The sequence below is a fragment of the Pleuronectes platessa genome, chromosome 21 (assembly GCF_947347685.1).
Source record: "Pleuronectes platessa chromosome 21, fPlePla1.1, whole genome shotgun sequence".
In the NCBI taxonomy this organism is placed as follows: Eukaryota; Metazoa; Chordata; class Actinopteri; order Pleuronectiformes; family Pleuronectidae; genus Pleuronectes; species Pleuronectes platessa.
In genome coordinates, this window is record NC_070646.1 from 2,297,410 (window position 1) to 2,315,513 (window position 18,104).

The 18,104-nt window shown below is 44.8% G+C and overlaps 1 protein-coding gene across 1 annotated transcript in view; it reads left to right on the forward strand.

Annotated features, from left to right (window-relative positions):
- Window positions 1–1,482: 1,482 nt before the first annotated feature.
- The window catches only part of etv4 (ETS variant transcription factor 4), a 41,605-nt gene continuing 24,983 nt past the window's right edge, over window positions 1,483–18,104 (forward strand). Inside the window, exons 1-2 of the mRNA XM_053414330.1 lie at window positions 1,483–1,599; window positions 2,891–3,026. Of these exons, the coding sequence (XP_053270305.1) occupies window positions 1,483–1,599; window positions 2,891–3,026 (253 nt within the window). The remainder of the gene's footprint in view (window positions 1,600–2,890; window positions 3,027–18,104) is intronic.

Here is an 18,104-nt window from a genome sequence, read left to right on the forward strand (position 1 = left end):
AAAAAGCGGCGCTGGAAGTTTCAGAGGAAGTCGGATTCTGTGGCTCACGCAGGCAGCACCTCTGTTTGTGTTCCCCCGGCCCGGAGAGAGAGAGAGAGGGACAGACACCGACCAGTGAGAGACGGAGGAAGAGCGTCACAGAGCGTTTCCAATGCACAGCCCCCGGGGGCCCCTGGGGGCCGCCGACCTCAGCCAGACAGGCCCTGATCATTTGACCTCGCACATACATGACCGCGCATAGAACAATACACAAACAGCCCGCCGGACACACACCCAGCTCACGCAATCACAAAACCACCGCACGAAATATGCACATGTATAAATATTCAGGTACACAAACTGCGCAACCGCTGACACACACACACACACACACACACACACACACACACAGCGTTTACATCTTCTCCCGAACCCGCGACAAGACCCTGACTTCAACACACACTCAGGTGGAACCTCGGCCCAGCTGGTTCCCACTGCCACTTCAGACAGTGGGAGACAGATGTTGCTCCAGCAGATACTCTCGGTTTGAAGATATTCAGATTTACTGATATGCAAGAGGAAGAGTTGAACTTGATACTGCTTTCTGGGGGGGGGACTTTTGACTTTGATCTTTAAAAGTTCAGTTCCCACAAAATATCATGATCTCAGCCCTGCAGCGGTGTGGAAGCTTATCAGGGAGAAGAATGAGAGGAGGAATAAAGTTGACCTGAATCTAAGGAGAATTTTCAAAATGTTGCATATTGAGAATTAATCATTTCAATATGCAACATGAAACTTTGTCCCCTCGACTAAAACATTATCAATTTATTCAGAATTCATAAAAATCTTGGAAGAGGTGTCTGCATTCACTGAAAACTGAATTATTTGATAATGCAGGAACATTGCAGGAACTGGAGATGATGGAGCAGAGAACTTTACCCTCAACCTTTTTGACTAAATTTTCGAACGTTCTTCTTTTTCTTGCGTGCCCCTAATAAATGTTTGTAATCTAGTAATGCACAAAGAGAAGTTTTAATTTTATTTCTGCCTCCTGCTCAGAACATGGTGGCAAAACTGTGTTATGTGTGATTCTCCACTTCTGGGTTTTCTGCCTCCGACCGTCCACAATCAAGGAAAATGGAATTTCACTTGTGTTTCTAGAAAAACAATAAAAACTCAACAGGCGCATCACTTTCCCAGATTCCCTGGCTCCTCTGCTTAATCCACAGACTTCATCTTTGGCTGTTTGATGACTGTAACAAATGAAAGTACATAAAAAAGTATGTAATACACATAAAAAAAATGAATATATAGAAATGTGATGTGTTTTCTTTGGGCGCGTTGACGTCCTCCAGGTTCAGTAAATCCAAGCTCCTGCATTCCCAGATGCTCTCAGACCCGCGGCTCTCACCCATGTCACCACTTAATGGTTGTTCATCTGCCTGGCTCCCCATCCGTCAGCCCACACCTCTCCTCTCCGAGCCCAGAGACAGATGGGTAGACATGGGGACAGACAGGCCAGGCGCCCCCCCAGCCAGCCAGCCAGGCCTCCAGCTCCAGCAGCAGCCAGCCAGTCAGTCATTCCGTCCTGGAGAGAAGCCCCTGATGCTGGAGACCACTGTATCCATTACACACACACATGCAAACATAAAACAACACTCTCGGGTTCCTTGATCCCGCAGCATGGCATCAGCTACCAGGGGATTCCTTAGCACTCACATGGAGGCACAGATGCACATGCACACACATGCACACACATGCTCACACATGTGGGTCCATTACACTCACATCCTCCAAACATGCAGCAGCATCAGATTGAGACTCATCCACCTCTCACCACCCGAGACGTCTTTTCAAGGCCAGAGCACGAAGACCTTCTCACAGTGGATGAGCTGAAGTGTATAATAAACTGATGCGTCTGTTAGAAAGGAGGTTGTTTTAAAGTGGCTGCGATGAAAAGCTGTGTTTTTTTATTCAAGATAAATAACCTTCTAAAGGGGGGATTCCAACGTCAAGTTCAGTTTACTCAAGGTGGGGAGTCGAGTCTGGATACCGGACCTGATACCTCATCGGTTTGGGTTTGGACTGGTCCTCTCAGTCAGGCTCCACCCCCCTGCTCCTCCATATATGGTTACTTCTGGTTCCGAAAAAACAAGATGGCGCCCGGCAAGATGTCAAACTCAAGGCTCGTGTCCCTGCTCTGTTTTTGATAATCTCACAACAGATCAAAATGAAAGCTTTGAGAATAAACCACACATTCTTATTAACTCAAATGATCCATCCACACCAGAGCGCTGCACATCTGCTCCAGCTGTTCCAGTGGGACCAGGCCTGCTGGGACTGGGCTGTTTGTTTGGCCTGGTGCTGGTTGGAGCTTTTCTTTCTGACACTGTGAAAGTGACCTGCAGTGATTGATCCTGCTGAGCCGTTCACCTGTTTACTCAAAGTGCAGTGAACCCATGAACTGGAGAATCCGTTTGTTGTTACAGTTGTTGTGAACTCTCGGTCGTCTGGATCGAGTCTCGGTCGTGTAGCTGCAGAGCGCCGGTCCAGACCAGAGGATCGGTTCTTCACATGAGGACAGACGGAGGTTCTTCTCAGATATTCAAGCTGTGCAGTGATGGACTCACTCTAATCACAGAATTGAAAGCTGTCAAAAGGTGCAATAAAGTCGTTTTCTGCTATCGAGCTGCAGCTCTGTGTCGGGGGGGAGGTTGGGGGGGGGGGGGGGCAGGGTGTTATGTTCGACACGCTCAAAGACAAACACACACACACAAGAGGAAATGCCTGTCGACAAATGGCCCCCAAAGTGAAGTGACCGCTTTATAGGGCCCCTGTCACCTCACCTGTGAAGAAGTGCACGGCTCTGGGCGTTAGAGTTGTTAAACCCAGCTCGTGGCTGTTGGTGCAGAAAGCTCCCCTGCTGGGTCTGGAGCATAACAGCCTGACATGGGGGGGGACAAACTTTTGGCACCAGGGCCTGCTGGGAGCGAACTGGGAGCAGAATGGGAGCCCCGCTGGACACCAGTGGACACGAGTCTTGATAAGTAATACAATCGGAGCAGGAGTCGGGAGGAATTTGTCGCCATCGCAGATTGGACTTGACTCGTGGTTTTCCTCCTCGTGGAAAGTATTCCGTGTCCCGGTGGCTGTGGGAGGGAAACCCAGTCGAATGACGCTGGTTTAAATTCCACATGCTGCCGGCAATTACTTTGTTTTCTGCCCACGGGTAATGTCTTTGTCGTGTAGGTATCTGTTTAGATTAGCCGTCCTGTCAGAGCGCCGGGATCAAAAGATCAATCTGGCACCAACCGAGAAAATCCATAAGAGAATCTGACAACTCTCATCTGGGATGTATCTGCAAATAAGCAGACAATATTCATGTGGTTTATATAAACCTCCGAAAGAAGTTTATGACTTTTATAGAATATCTTTTAAGAGAGAGCTAAAAGGTTATTTATTGATATTTCTTATTAGTTGCAAGTAAGAAAGTGTGTTGGTCCGAATGGGGAAACGGGCAGAAAGCGACTTTATGGAACTGGGTTCAAAGTGAAATAATGATTCATCATCCTGGTCCTCTGCTTCATTCTATGTTTTATATATTCGTCCTTTCCACACATTAGTATAATCAGACATCATTCATCATTTCTTTATGATGTAACTCGCTCTCAGCAGGATTCAGGAGCCACAACACGCTCTCTCTGCTCGCATTCAAAAAAAGAACATGTAAGAAAATAATAAATCAGAAAGAGAAAAAAAGAAGAAGAAGGAAGAAGTAAAAACGAAGTCTCTCATGAACTGCTTGACCATGAGGAGGCTGCGTGTGTGTGTGTGTGTGTGTGTGTGTGTGTGTGTGTGTGTGTGTGTGTGTGTGTGTGTGTGTGTGTGTATGTGTGTGTGTGTGTGTGTGCCCCACATGTTCAGGGAGGTTGAGCATTAAGGGAGATGTTCAGGACGTCTGTTCCCTTCACCCACTGACACCCAGCTCGCTCCTCGGTGGATCTCGTGCCTCAGAAGATCTCCCGACTCTCCCCGTGACAGATCTGGTGAGTTGCTACCTGCAGTAAGGGGTTCCCCGCCGGCCCACCGCAGGCGCAGGACCGCGGCCAGCGGGGTGGAACCGTGGCCGGGGCCCTGTTTACTCAGCTGTGGGGCTCCCCAGGTCCAGGGGAAAGAGAGGATGTGTTCAGGGCCTCATTAATCATGGCTGCTTCGGAAGAGATAAACAGGCAGGGCCCAGCAGGGATGCTGCAGCTCCTCCTGCTGCTGATGGGGGGGTTGCAGGGAGGTGGGAGTGGGGAGGGGGGGACAGTGGAGAGGTGGAGGGAGGGGAGGAGGTGTGTGTGTGTGTGTGTGTTGGGTAGGTGGAAGGCCAGAGAGACGAGTAGAGGAGACAGCGGACTCACACACCAGGGGATACACCATAACACTTGCTCTTTGGTTCCACATCTGCACGGCTGCGCAGGCTTGTAAATCTACATTCCTCGTCTGGCCGGATGCAAACAGAGCGCACGATGCAAGTGCATGAACCCGAGGCCACTGCTCCTTTTTTTTTTTTTTTTTTTTGCTGTTACACAGTGTTGCATTGTTTAGCGTCGTCATTTATTCCTCTGGAGAATCATATTTAATTTCCCCTCTAACTTGTGTGTAACTCAATTATACATCAGCCACACAAGCGACCGTGTATTGACAGTATACAGCATATTTCATTAGATTGGAGATATTAATATAATAATATATAGAAGGGCACCAAGTAGAGTTACACAGTCTCCTTATGAAACCAGGTTTACATTCACTAGATCTGGATTTTTACTTGGATCTGCTCCGACTGTCAAACATACATATTAAATATCAGTCCCCCAGACATTTCAGATTGTTCTTCCATCAAGATCCATGAATCGTTCTCTGAGAAATCAATGAAAGTGTTGAAAAACAAAAGAGCATCGGTGGCTTTGTGTTTTCAGAGCAGGTCCGGAGGTTCGGAGCAGGATTTACACTCCAGCAGTAAAAGGATCGATTCAGAGATTAGAGATCAGGTGAGACGTGAGGAACTCTGTCAACAGGGGAGGACGCTGCGTATCCAGGAGTTGTAATAAACTCAAATATTAACAATAACTTTGATTTATGAGAATATTATTAAAGTTTTTATTTAGGTTTTAGTCACTGAATCACGACCTCTGACACCCGATGGATCTTTGTCTCTTTGCAGGTGGATTGTTGAGCGATTAGAGAACAAGGGAAAGCATCAGACAGTTCAATTCAATTCATTTCAAACAACTTTATCAAAGTTAATGTTAAAGAGGATAAAGAGTTTAATAATCTATGTATTATTATAGACAGTTCTTTATTTTGGTTCCATGGGGAATTGATTTAACATCAAACAATAAATGGCCGAGGGTAAATTTAAACTTTCCATAAAGATTCAACTTTCTGTGACATCTTTGTTGCTAGAAACACATTTTAAGTTCATGTATATTGTTCTTTGTCCTGAGCCGAGCATCAAGTCTGATTTATTCAGAAATGGGGAAATCTGGGCTCCAAAAAAAAAATTGGAACCACAAATACTGGGACTTATTTGATAAGCATTAAACAATCCCCTCCCAGTGTTCCCCGTTAAACTCTGCTGGCCCCAGTTCCCTCCTCGTCCCCACCGTGCTTCTCACTTTTCTCATTAAAGGGGAAAGAATCCTTTGGAGATTTGCCTTCGACTGTAAGGAGAAGACGGAGAGGAATAGAGTTTCTGTCAATGTGTCTCGCGGATGAGAGACGGGGTCACGGTTCCTCTACACCCCCGCGCTCCGAGGAGAGGGCCCGGTGGAAGCCTGCTCCGGCTGAGGCCTGATCCAGAGGGGAGCTCCCGGTTATTACCTGCCTCTGCTCCCCCTCGGCCGCTGCACCTCCTCCCCGACCTCCTCTAACAACCCCTGCGTGTCAGACCAGGAGAAATCTCACTCATCCCCCTGAACAATATTTCATCAGTCTGAGGGAAAAAGAAAACGTCTCGGGGAGAAGGAAGGAGACGGACCAATCAGCTTGAGCGACCTGACAAATGCAATAAGCCAAAAGGTTTATTTCAGTGCTCGCTCCAAATGGGTTTTTAAGATATTGTATTACTCTGTTTATGTAAGTCTTATTTCTTAATTACGCTGTGTGAGTGCACGTGCACATGCGTGTTTGTGTGTGTCTGTCTGTGCCTGTGTGCACGTGTCCTTGTGCGGGACACTGATTGGTCTTGATGGGCTCGGAAAAGTGACATCATTACCAGATTGTCTGGATTTCCCCCAGAGGTCAAACAAGTGGGCAAGAGTGAGAATATCTGCTCTGCGCTCTGCTACCATGAAACTCTCCTCTGTGCTGAAGGTAACTGCTTCAGGCACTGTGGAGGAGCGGGGGGGGTGGGGGGGGGGTAATATTCATGCTTTTCACTTCTTAATCTAGAGTTTCAAGACGAGACGCGTTATCTGGAACATCTGAGGGACGAGAACCAGAAGAGAGGAGAAGTTAACTCCATCGAGACGCTGCTCGACCTCAGCTCCCGTCAGATCTGCAGCTCCGAGCCGAGTCTGAGGATCACGATGAGACTTCATGAAGCTTTTAGAGAAGTTTTAAAATCACGTTGGATGATTGTTTATGACTCGTTGTGAGCAGAGCACAAGCTAAACTCTGGCTTGTTGTTTTGAAATTTGCTCCTGTTGGTTTATAAAGCTCAGAATCATTCAGAATAATCAGATTAAGCTTTTTCTCATCTTTTATTACATTTGACTCTTTTTAAATCTCATGTCTTTGTCTGTTAAGATGGTCTCGGGCTGCTTTTATTTATCTTGTCTAATGAAAAGCACAGTGAATAGTTGTTATGTTGGAATAGAATTTATTATCTCATCATATCAGTCCTTAAATTAATAATTAATATAAGAAGAGGAGTGATAGGTCAACAAGGAAGACATTTAAAGTCTTTGAGTTTTGCAATAGCGCTCAAATCATAAAATTGATAAGATTGTATATTTAGAAAAGCTTTTTTTATATATCTCTGTTGAGTTGTTTTACCTAAACTGAATAATTATATTTTATACAACTAACTTCATTTGTGCTCAAAGGTGAAACTTGTGATGTTATGATTGACACACATTAAACCATATTGAAGTTTAAGCAACATGAGAATAATAAGAATAAACTGAGTCTATTGACACTGGGTATAATTAACTAATTTTCTTGTTTTTTAATACTATATATATTTTGTTTTACATTTATTATAAACATCATTACGCCTAGATTGTTTTCTGTATGAGTGGTATTCCAATCATTGTTTTATTAGTTTAATTTGTTATTTTTATCAAATTTCCCCTAATTTTTGGTATGTTATGTATTTTTCTGTTTCTTTAATCCAGGGCTGTTTTTCTGTGATATTTGTTTTAAACCTTTTTTAATTGTGTCAGTAAAACTTTCACATCTCGTCTGAGCTCTGATCCCTCTGAGCTTCTTCTGGCTTCCAGAGCTGAAAACAACAGAGGCTCACTGCTGCCACCTAGTGGTGATGGTCACAACACTCCAATGGCAAAATACAATGTGTATTTAAATTGATCCCTAATGATCCTATTGGTGCAAAAGTGTTACCACATATTCGATGAGTATCCCCATGACCCCCCTTAATCTGTTTATATTAAACAGGTATTTTTCATTTTTACAAATTTGTTGCTTCTTATATTTTACAAACAAAACCAGAGCAACTTATATAAAACATGATGCATATGAATATTAAATCCCTTCATACCCACACAGGAGGTATTTTACTGCCTCCAGTTATTGTGGTTGATTCGACCTCACACAGTTAAATTCCTGCTGAGATTTATGTGATGACATCATCATAAATTGTGTAATCCGACAACAAAACCAACAGGCGTGACCCCTGAAGTACAAAAACAAATTATGTTTCCTCCAGTTGAACAAAATACTGTTTGTGCACATTAAAACCTGTCAGGACCTTTAGGGCTCCATAATTTAAATGCTCCGAAAGTACTTATTACGCATAATGAGTACTTTTACCTGTGAATACTTTAAGTATCAGTTTGCTGGTTGTACTACAGCTACACACTGAAACCACAGCAGATAAAAGGAATAGAGACACGAATCCTGTGATTATTATTTACATCTGTAACGTTCCTACACTGACAAGTCAAATGTTTTCTGTGGACTAAGTCGTGACCAGCTCATGAAATCCTCCTCATATCGATTCATATAGAAAACTGTGACTTCAAAGTGTTTCCTTGATTCTGTATTAAATGAGTTTCACGTCCTTCAGCCTCTTTTATACACAGAAGTTTTTACCATCGCCCAGGAGGTTTATTAGCTGGATCACTGGATGGATTATGATGAATAAAAATGTGGATGTAGCAGATTTGGTTTAATAAATGGTCTGTATAAGGGTGTATGCTGGTTTCAGGCGCTATATGGTAACAAATAAAGCTGTAATAATAAGAATAATAAATATACAAATAAACCTGTAACTACCACCAATGTGTAGCTGAGAAAAAGAATGTTTTGAATCTAAAGTTGGGCCTCAGAGAAGGTCTGTGCTGTATATGACTGCCATCCTAGTTCAAGTCGTCCTCTTCATTTAAAACTAATTGTTCTTTTATTGTCTCGGTCCGTGTGTGTCTTCCTGTTGTGTCATCGCGTTGTGACGGCTTCACAGTCACGGAAAAGCAAACACGATGACACACTGGCTATGATACACAACCTGACACCTTTGTGTCCGCGTGTGACTCACTGTTGACTGTTTTCTTTTCCACTCATAAAAAAACAGGTCGTGTTCTCTCAGCCTCATGAGGCAAATCAAACAATACTCAAAGTTCTCTGCAGTATTTGTTTTGAGGTTTTGTAGATTTTAAAGTGTTGCTCTGCGAAAAGGAAAGAAAGAAGTTGCTCATTCGGTTCAAACGCTGCTCTATGGCCTTTCTGACCTTTGCTCAAACTAAGTCACAAACACTACAGGCCCGGGGAGAGGAGAATCCTGCAGCACCAGAAACAACCTCATGGGGGCGTGTGTGACTGCAACATGATCAGTGCCTGTTTGAATCTGATCTCAGGTCATAAACCTCCCATTTTCCTCTCAGAAGAACCATTTCTGGAAACAGGGAACAAACAAGGAGCTCAGTAAAACCCCAGCGAGGAGCTTGATCACTCAACTCCTCGCTCGTTAGCAGCGACACCGAATGGCACCAACGCCCTCGTGAGGTCACCAGCCTCCAAAATATTTACCCAAACCAAACAGAGCGTCAGGAGTTTTATCTGAGCAGCAGCGTGTTGCCCGGGGACGTCACCATAAAGCTTATCGCCTCCTCTCAGTTCATCACCTCCACCATCTGCTCTCCTCTACCTTCTCATTCTCTGTCAAGCTGAGAGTTAACAAATAGAATAAAGAACAATTTAAAGCATATTTGATCAAAGGGACATTTTGTACCTGAGCGGGAATATATTCAAAATGTCTTGCATGAAGAAAAACTTATAATTCACATCATAAACAATATGTTTGTTAGTTAGCTTTACAATGAACTGTATAAAAAGATGGACGACCTGCCAGCTGCTCAAAAGTGAAGCCAAAGCGTCTTGTTCGCCCCCTGGTGGCCGGCTAGAGTATAGGTCATAAAGAGGTCAAGGTGCACATGTTTCTCAATTTGGTTTGAATCAGTCACGATTGAGGCCGACTCTCGATTGGTCGAGAACGTGTATCCAAAATAAGAGCTGCGCAGATGGCAGCGTTCATATCTGGGATATTTTTGACTTCATTTCTGGATCGTGGGAGGAAATGGAGACGCGTCCCCCATCTTTATTTACAGTCTATGGTGCTGACAGACTTTTATTTAAAGTTTGGACAGAGAGTCAGACTTGTTTTTTCTGCTAAGTTAAACTAAGCTAAACTGATCAGCTGCAGATTTTTGGCTCATATTTGTCCCACAGTTATGAAAGTGATTTCAAACTTCTAATCAAACACAGGGAAATTGCACAAAAGGTCAAACTGATGTTATAATTTAACCTAAATTTATTGTATTGTACTTCATTGGCCCCTCAGTCGTGGTAAAATAAAGTGTGTTAATGTAACACTGACATATCATCATCTTGGTATTAAACTCGTTAGCAAACATTAGCATAATAACAATTCACATGCAGCTTATAATTAGAATATTAGTACTTTCCCATTCAACAGTGAAAATTAAATGACAAACTTTATTTTAATAATTCGAATCCCTCTTCATTTCTGAATCTTCATGAAGAAGCTCCGAGGTGAGGCCTCTGCAGCTCGACTCTCTGCTGCAGGCGACGCCTTCTGAATCAATCATTCTATCTTTATCGCCCGATCAATTCCCACGTGAAACCGGACTCCGAGCCAGATCAATTGGCATGAATGTCAAAACAGGTCCTCCAACGGTCTTAAATAACAAGTGCCTGAATGACCCATTTAGAATCACTTCTGATTATGCAATGGTATGTGTAACAGGATAGCACAGGGAACGTGGTTTCACCGAACCAGACCCACCCGTATCAGATGTGCTCCGTGTCATCATATGGCGTTATTACCCTCAGGGACGTGGAAGGGTTTTCTTCACATGCAGGTCGGCAGGAAAGTTCACCAAACAGTTTCATGAGAAGTTATCTGACTGCTCATCTGAGTGATCTTCATCGCTCTGTCTGTTCTCTGAGGTGGTGACGGCAATAAAAGAAGAGTCGAGGATCAGCCAGGTTTTACAATTAATCCGGATGGAAACAGATACATGCACTTTATTTGTTTTTTTAGAAATCTGATCTTAAACCACAAGGTATTAACTCATGGTGCCACTACACAGGAAGTCAAAGTCACCAGGATTCATCATCTTGACACTGTGGAAATGTCCAAAAGCTACAGACACTAGTTTCTGAGATATTCTTATTGCCAACCAGTGCTGCTAACATTACAGAAAATGTCCTAAACACCTGGACACCTGACCCCTGTGTGTCGGGACGGGGTCAGGCTGAGGTCAGGGAAACGTTTGAGGTGCCAGTTGGTTCAGTTTGGGTTCAGTCAACGTGCACCCGCCTGTAATTGTGAAATCATGGGCTTGGGTCGGGTTCGGACATGGGATGGGATCAGGCGCAGTTAGTTTCCTCTTTGGTTCAGACAGATTATCTATCCAGTCTAGTTCTACGTGAGAGCAGACTGAGGTTTCTACTGTCACACAGGTGTCATCATCAAATCTGAGCTACAGTACAAAGTGTGGGCTTTGCTAATCGTCTCTTTCCATCTGAACCACGGCTCCCACGAGAATCGAGCCCGAGGGACACCTGATACACCTGTGCTCTGCTCGCGTACAATAAGTTAACGGCAAGAATGTGTGGGAAACGTGTTGCGACCGAAGCTGTAAAAACAATAACGTGTGGATTACCGGCCGAGAAAGAAAACTGGTTTGAGGAATGCTATTGATTATTTGACGATGGAGATATTACGTCTCCTCGGGCGTATCAAGGTTAAAAGTTCAATTTGTAAACACGTTCTATTTCTGGTCTGTTCCGCGGCGACGTGTGAGATCCCCGTGCATTCCTCCCTCCGCGTTGCCGGTGAAGTGATCACCGAGTATCATTTCCTCTGGCTGTGGAAACCCATTTTCTGGGTCAGTGGACCCCACCAAAGGACTGATTGAGTCTTTAAAAGGAGCTCCCTCAAGCATACGTCTGCTCTCCTTGTACCCGGGACAATGGGCCCGATGCACCAGCGAGGACACAACGCCCCTCGCAACACCGCCGGGAAGTGAGGGGACATCAGAGGGACAGGCCACGCAAAGAAACTTCTGATTTACAGGAACTGGGATCCCTCTAAAGTCAGCTGCTGTTTGATTTCCCCTAAAACAATTAAACCTCCCGGCGGTGCTACATGAAGGATCACGAGGGTGCATCCTCTGGGGACCATGAATATCTGTGGAGTCGAGGTTGATGTCAGAGCAATTTACTTTGTCTTCTTCAGTTTCAGTTTGTTTCTCCTCCTTTTACGCTGATTTCCTGCTCCACGTGCTCATCGTTTCTCCTCGGAGTCGCTCATGCATGGCATCAGTGGTGGTGAGGACAGGCAGCGGAGGAGTGGTGGTGGTGCTGGAGGAGGAGGAGGAGGAGGAGGAGGAGGAGGAGACGAGGAGGAGGAGGAGGAGGAAGGGAGGGATCCGTTGCTCCCTGTGTAACGAGATTCCCAGCTAATCAGTGACTTTCCTGCCTTATCTCCTGCCATCAGGACACTCGGGAGGCAGAGTAACTCAGGACGAGCTGATGTCATGCTGAGATGGGTAGAGAGGGTGGGGGGGTGGGGGGGAGTGTGTGTGTGTGTGTGTGTGTGTGTGTGTGTGTGTGATACCCACAAAGATCCACAGATGAGGTTAAGTCACATGAGGATGACTAACTGTGCCCATGGACCGTATGATGTAAGACCGGCAGGACTGGTGAAAAGTGTGTGAGTCTGTGTGTGTCTGTAGTGTGTGTCTGTGTGTGTATGTGTGTGTGTAGTCAGGTCACCAGTGTGATTCTTGTGTTATTGTTTGAAACAGTGTGTATATCCACACATGCTCTCACACATGCACTGAAACCCTGAGTTGATCGAGACTAACCCAAACAAGCTGTGTGTGCTCATCCAGTACAAAGCCACTGTGGCGACTGGGCGTGATGATGAAGATGAAGATGAAGATGAAGATGAAGATGAAGATAACATTCCCATTATGAAACTCCTGCACAACCAGAAGACCACAAACATCCGAGGGGGAAGAGGAACATGGACGCACATCACACGCACAACATTGGAAACTTGGTTGTATATTATATCAACAATACACGTCCTACTGGGAAGTGAGCGATATCTTACATGGTTGCTGGTTCAATTCCCAGCTCCTCCAGTCTGTGATCTGAAGTGTCCTTGGACAAGATGCTGAACCCCAAGAAGCTCAGTGTGTGAGATATAATATATGAGAACAACATATAGTGGCGTTGTTTGAATGTGTGTCTGAAAGCTCTATATATAATACATAACATACTATGTTTTTAACAAGTTGTATTTTGTCAATTGAAGCCGAGAACAAATAAAAAAAAAGACAAACAATAAAAAAAACTGAACATTGAGACCAGATAATTTCTTTAATCCCATTATTGTGTGTTTCCCTTCATTTAATCTTCTTTTGATGCTTCATCCATCGATTCCCTTCCTCCGACCACGTGAACCACACATCCTGTTGTTCAGCTCGTTGGGATGAGTTCAGATTGTGAGTCTGTGTCGGGAGCGTGCAGCGTGTGGAATGAAAACTTCCATGGTCCGGATCACAAGTGGAAAAGAAGTCATTAGAAGAAGAGAGAAGAAAGTGAAGCGTGTCCGTCATGTTCATCATCTCTCTGGAATGGAGCTGCTCTCTGAGAGAGAGAGGCGGGCGAACAACATTTCCCTGATTGCCACACATGAGGTGTCTCTTACACTGCCCCCCCCCCCCTCCCCTCACCCCCCCACTCTGCACTCAATGGAAAAATGATCTCACTCCTTCGAACGCCACTGACTTCATCCCCTGATGTCGAGCGCGGTGACATCAGCGCAGCTTTACCTGAGTGGAGCAAACACAACACAACACAGGGAGGGAGGGGTCACTTAGAGCAGTCGGGCCCTAGGTCTCTCTATGGAGCATTGTGTGTGTTGTGTGTGTTGTGTGTGTTGTGTCACGCTGCGTCGTGATGGACGGAGGGAGAAGGACACGAGTGTTTATTTAAAGATAAATCCATTTCCACTTTCTAAAATAGAATAACAACAAAGGGAAAAAGAGATTCCACTGGATCAGGAGACAGGAACAATCAGCTGAAACCATTTTTATTGTCTAACAGCGAATTAGCCACTTGGGGAATCAGACAATATTTGACCGGCTTCCGGTGTGGACAGCAAATATCATGACCAAGTCCTCTTTTGTTTGGCTAATCTCTATTAACAGCTATCTGCAGATAAGTTATTTTCCTCTCCACACAGACTGTTTACCAGCGGTTAAACCACATCCTGATCAGACATGTTTGGTCAAACTAGAAAAACGAAAGGACAAAAGTCCTCCGGCCTCCAACACGTCTCTTCTCATAGCACAAGAGGGTAAAACTCAAGCAGGAAGTTGGTCAATAAACAGATGTTTTCAATCATTTTTTCCCATTTGCTTTCATTTTCTGTATGGAACCAGTTTGACCATAATCTCTATATGTGTGTTTCTTTGTTAACCTATCGACTGTGGAACTGGTTTCAACACAGCAGTTTGCTTGTGGTGAAGAATGTGTTGATAAGACAGCGTCAAGGTTCCTTTGATCTAAATGTTGTGAGAAATGTCGGAAACCGGCAAAATTCACTTTATGAGTAAGACGCTGATCTCCGAGGACAAACTGTTTAACTTCTCCTGACATGTGTTGTATTAAAAGACGGAGTGAACACACAGGAAATTATTTTTCTGTTTAGATCGAGAGAGAGAGAGAACAGAGTAAATCTCAAAGTTCAGGCCACGATCCAACACGTCCACCCCCTCTCACTGTCCTCCAGGGACGTCTGTGGTGTTGTCCCGGGGGACGTCCCGTGGTCAGAGGGACACGTTCTCCTCTGGGACATTTTGGGACTCGTTACGCATGATCCATAGCTTCATTGTGTTCTGGGGCTAAAAACAGGCGTCACTGGGAAAGTCCAAAGTCACCAGTTAGAGAAGTTATTTTGAGTTGGGGTCGATTTGGATCTTTAAAAAACTCAATGTTGTGTTTTTTTCTGTATTCGAAGAAACACAACAGTACAAACAGACACACAAAACATACGAAATACAAAATAAACTAATAATGAATATGAACTCTTATACCTCCATCATCCAGATCCACATAAAATAGATGTTTGCACTGTTCTGCAGATTCTTTCATAAAGTAATCTTCATAAACTGTGTACACAAAAAACTGTACGTGCTTCTATCCGGCTATCATCCTCTATTAAAAGCAGTTTGTCATTACCCCTGGATGTTATGTGTCAAAGGACCACATCAAGCACACAGCTTATGGTAATCGCCCTTAAACCACGTCCTCTGTGCCACTGAGCTGTCACTTCCACACACAACACACACACACACACATACACACACACACACACACACACACCTCCATCAAGGGCGGCCAGGCACATTCCTGCAGGTGGAGACCAGGCGGCAGTCAGGCAGTTACACACGTGGGGCATTAGCTGCTCCTCACAGGTGGAGGAAGGTCACCTTTCATCCACTGGGCAGTGAGATAGAAGAAACTGGTGTTCGGCAGAGTCTTGAATTCCCAGTCTAAACCAGGAGCCCCCCCCCCCCCCCCCCCCCATAATGGCCTGATGCCGATTGGCTCCGAGAATGAAACCAAAAAGACAGAAATATCCATCCGCCTCTCTTTTGTTTAGTTCAGCATGTTTACACACTTTCCTCTAATAAACATCAGACTTACTCAACACTCCACCACCAGCTCTTCTGTATTTACTCCCCTGAGGATCAGAAATCCAGTATTATCATCCTGATATTGCTTTAAGAGACAGAAGAGCATTCCTCCACACACCACACAGGATCATATGGAAACCCTCAGCACATTGTGTTTAGGTCAGTTTATCTACAAACCATCGGGTCTGATTGAATTCACCCTGAGACCAGGTGGGACCCGTGGCCTTGTGTTATCAGGTCTCCCAGAACCGGATAAACCAAACACCACCCACCGCTCCCACTGATCCCAGGCCTCCAAACACACTGGTGTGTTGTGTTTTGGTGGAAGGATCTGGAGGCACTGTTTACGCCACAGAGTTTACAAGCATCGCGAGTCATCCCGACCGAATTAGACGGGCTCCCCTCGTGAAATAACTTTCTATTAATCCACTTTTTGTTTGATTTTTTCGACTCAGTGACGTTCCATTATGTTGGATTAATAATAGACATCTTTATCGTCTGTGTACCGAACAGGCGCAGCGTCTATACGTCCTGCCTTTGATTGGAGAGAGGCAGTTTTCATGTGGGGGACGAGGGCCCCGGGCCGGCCCCTCTGCTCACCCCTCTGTATGGACAGATAAACCAGCTGCATCACTATAAATGACATAACATGGGATTTTTTTCCTTTGGCCCTCCCGAATTAGCATGGTAATGAAGTGGAAAATGGGATATAAATGGAAATGTGGGTGAAGAGGGAGCTGGTGGCAACAATAGGAGGATTTACACAAAACCAGCGCTGTGTGGGCAGCGGGCGGGCGAGGGAGGGAGGGAGGGAGGGAGGGACAGAGACGTCAACAAGGCTCTTCTCTGTCTCCTTGAAGCCGTCCTGCTTTTAGAACAAAACAATGTCTGCCACAACACACTTTGGTCTCCACCATGAGCCCCTGGCCACTCACACTCTGGGACACTTTTATGAAGCGTAAAAACACACGAAGGCACTTCTGCATTTTGTCTCATTGAGGTTACCTCCATTTGAATTCACCAGTTGGTGCCAGTTAAAGGCAACAAATCCCATAAAGAGACCTCAGATAATCAATTGATCCCATTTGACTTCTCCCATTTCTCCTGTTTCACTGAATCCAGCCCTTTAATTAGTCATTGCCTGTTTTATAACTTGTGCTTTTATCCTGTTTCTCTACTCGGTGTTTCATGTGTTGATGCTTGTGATGTGTGTGTTTCTGCTCCATCGAGGCTGTGAAGTGTGAACGACACTGAATGACCTCTCTGTGTGGGACTATGGGCTGTATCAGTACATTTGCTTTGCCTAACAAGTGTCCAAGTCGTATTCCTCCGTGCCAGAGACATCTGTTGTTGTTCAGAGAGTCTTCAAACCAAACCAGAGTCACACTGGAGCACTGACCAGTGTCACACTGGTGCACTGACATGTCGCTTCATCACACTGAACACGGGGAATTAAGTTTTATTTTCAGCCAAACCAGATATATTTATTCATTCAGCCGCTGAAAATAGTCCCCAAATTAATCAATTAATCTACTGAAAATAAAGATGAAAGAACTTTGTTTTAAATCAAAGTTTTACATTTGTGAAATGCTTTTATTCACATAACATATGTCTAATGTTTCCATCTTTAGTGGGAAGAAACTCAGAAGATTATGTTATTGGTTTATTTGTTGAGAATAAATAAAAACTATAGAGTTATGTCGGCCTAATTCTTTGGGAGTTAAACTACTGCTCTCGATCACATTTATTGTTATAGATGGTTCAGAGCGACCGACGATGAAGGTTAACACATAATCCATTCCAATATATAGGACGTAGATAATAGAATACAAGTGGAATAAAAATATGAATACAAGTTAGAAAAGTTCAATAAAATATTGAAACAGATAAAACACAATTAAATGAATAAAAACAACAGATAAAAGATCAATTTAAAGTGACAAAAGGTCAATTTTCACATCTACGAGGACACGTATCAACTCTTTCATCAACACTATTGTCAGACTGTTCAATGAGTGTTAAGGGTGTGTGTGTTGTGTGTGTTTGTGTGTGTGTGTGTGTGTGTGTGTGTGTGTGTGTGTGTGTGGCGGTCTGGGGGGAGACTTTAGAGTCAGCTTTGTGTTTTTAACTGGCAGCTCAGCTGTGCCGGTGCAGCTGCATGGCAGCCACTTCTCCACAGCGCTGCCAGTCAAAAACACCCCTATAAATGCTATTGTGCTCACCTGATTGATCTTCACGGGCCCAGGGCCGGCCAGACGGCCCGGCCTCGGAGGGGAGCGCCGAGGAATGGTCGCAGAAAAAACAAGCGAGCCAGTGTCTGTGGCGGAGGAGGCCGGGCTGCAGGTGGCCAGGAGGCACGCTCGGGTTGGCTCACCCGCCGCCGTCAGATGCCAACAGTGACATTTCCTGACTATGGCTATACACAAGCAGGCATCCCAGCAACGGTGCCGTGTCCTGGGGGAATGAAGAACAGGCCCTGGGCGGATGTTACAGCACCCAGTCAAAGAAGGAGGAGATGTATGGGAGCATGCATTAAACATGAAACGTACACACTCTCTCATAAACACACTAATAAAGATCTCTTTCTGTGTCACACACAGACACACACCTCCACTGAGGCTTGTCTGTGGCTGGGGGGGGGGGGGGGTTGGGGGTTGGGTT